At 39.6% G+C, this 2,041-nt stretch overlaps 1 protein-coding gene across 1 annotated transcript; it reads right to left on the bottom strand.

Moving 5' to 3' along the window:
- Positions 1 to 530: 530 nt before the first annotated feature.
- AKAIN1 (A-kinase anchor inhibitor 1) lies at positions 531 to 1,135 on the bottom strand. The gene is made up of 2 exons (XM_009284145.1): positions 1,074 to 1,135; positions 531 to 780 (listed from the first exon to the last, which is right to left on the bottom strand). The coding sequence occupies exons 1-2, from the start codon at positions 1,133 to 1,135 to the stop codon at positions 531 to 533; spliced, it is 312 nt and encodes a 103-aa protein (XP_009282420.1).
- Positions 1,136 to 2,041: the final 906 nt, after the last annotated feature.

Genomic DNA, 2,041 nt, shown 5'->3' with positions numbered 1-2,041 from the left:
AAAAGAGATCGGTTCACAGAACTTACCAAATCCACTTTATACTGGCATTTCACATAGTCCATGTTGAATCAAAGCAAAGTACAAACTCATGCTTCAAGGCAGCCTGAAAGCATTCTGCTACACTCAACAGTAAACTGTTTCTTCGGTGAAGACAGCTTCAGTGAACCCAGTAACTCAGAGAAGAGTCCGTCCAGCTGAACTGACATAAACGATGCACGCAGAACTTACATGAAAGTGCACTGACAACAAGCTTTTGAGAATAAGTCCATACCATAAGAGTTTGTGCTTGAAACTACTTTTATAGCTATAGTTATTGTTTCTGTTAAGAGGCACTGCATAAATATGGAGTTAGTCATCTAATGCACTTAATATTTCTCAGCTGAGGACTATTGCAGCTTTACCCTATGTCTAGGTGTGATTATACTTTGGTTTGCTTTACAACAGTAACATTGCACTAGCGATACAGCTGATAGTAAAGAGAAGGCTGAAAACACTGCAGACTGGAGGATTGAAAAAAACAATCCACTCCTTTACTTCTTTTCATGCTTCTTGGTTAATTTTCCTCTTTCTAGCTGGAGGCTCGTGCTGCTGCTTGTTCGCTTCTCCTTTTGCTGGCTCTCCTGGGAAACTTGCTGCACTGCTCGGAGGATAGCAGTCTGCACAATCTGCTTGCTGGCATTCTGCAGCTTAACTTCATCTTGCTCCGTCCCTGGCTTCTCACCTGCCAGAACCAAACGACAAAGAAAGGGAACTAAGCATTTGTGGCTACTCTGTGAGCACCTGAAGGATAGAAAAAGAGGAGGAAACAAAAAACCGCACAGAGTGCTTGGGAACAGTTTATTACATAGGAAACCTGCTAATACAGAAGATGATGAAGTAGGGTGGAAAGTGCCTCGTGCCTCTGTGTGCTCAGCGTTACAGGACTGAATGAAGGGGGAGACTTTGAGTCACACAGCTCAGTCACCCGCTTCCCAGCTCTGGGGACAGCTGTGGCTTCACAGCTGAAACAAGCACAGCTGCATTTTGCAGCAAGACAGGGAAGGAGGGTTTTCTCATCCAGCTGTGAATCACACCCTTTTTGACTTGAGCTGTGCTTCTCGATGGGGAATTGGACTTCATTTTGCAAGCCCGACATGTTCTCCCTCACCACCATACAGAGAAAAAGCTGTTTCATTAACATTTCTATTTACTTTTACTTCAGATTAAAAGCCCTCATCCATCAAATTCCAATTAACTTCAAGGTACAAAATTTTGTTAAGTGTCAGTTTATTAATCCCTAGCTACATTTGCAAAAATATTTGCAAAAGCCTTAAAAAATGCTCAGATTGCTATAGGTACAAACCCCCCCCCCCCCAACATTATCTATAGCAACCTGATAAATACGTATTTCTTATGTGACACTCCCTTGTTTTGCCAAAGTGCTAAAATCTGAAGAACAAAGTAATATAGCGTGACTACTGACATTTGGTAATGAAGAAGAGTAGTTTATGTGAAGAGGTTTCTCTTTGGAAGTATTTTGACTCCTAACACAAATGATGATATGGACAATAAAGAATACTGTGTAACGTTCAAAGTTGATCTTGATATAAAAAAAAATAATTCTGAATTAAGGTGATGTACGCTTATTGGCATTTAGGAAAAAGTAGACTGGGTTGCTAATTGAAATGCTTAGGTTAGGTTGCTTATTTACATCACTAGATTTGATTTTAAAGATTTTTAAGATACTCATCTCAGTTCTTTCTTAATTGACTGTTGTGCTCAAGTATTTCATTAAACAGGATTTGTACTTCACTGTCTGTTTTAATGCCATATATTAAGAATTATGTCCTGAGAGAAATAAAACAGAGTGAATTTAAGGTCAGCTGCTTTTATGAGAGGTCCACATCTGGAATTGTGATAAATTCCCAATGTTCTTTAAGAATTTTTTGCAAGGAAATTTAAGATAGAGACAAAAAGTAGAATCACTTGTTTACCTTAAGGAAGACACTACTAGGATGTGATACGCTTGAGGGAAGGGACAAGGTCCTGCACCTGAGTCAAG

This window comes from Aptenodytes forsteri, unplaced genomic scaffold, assembly GCF_000699145.1.
Source record: "Aptenodytes forsteri isolate BGI_AS27 unplaced genomic scaffold, ASM69914v1 Scaffold229, whole genome shotgun sequence".
In the NCBI taxonomy this organism is placed as follows: Eukaryota; Metazoa; Chordata; class Aves; order Sphenisciformes; family Spheniscidae; genus Aptenodytes; species Aptenodytes forsteri.
The sequence above is the reverse complement of the archived record's forward strand: the minus strand, read 5'-3'. Positions and strand labels throughout refer to the sequence as shown.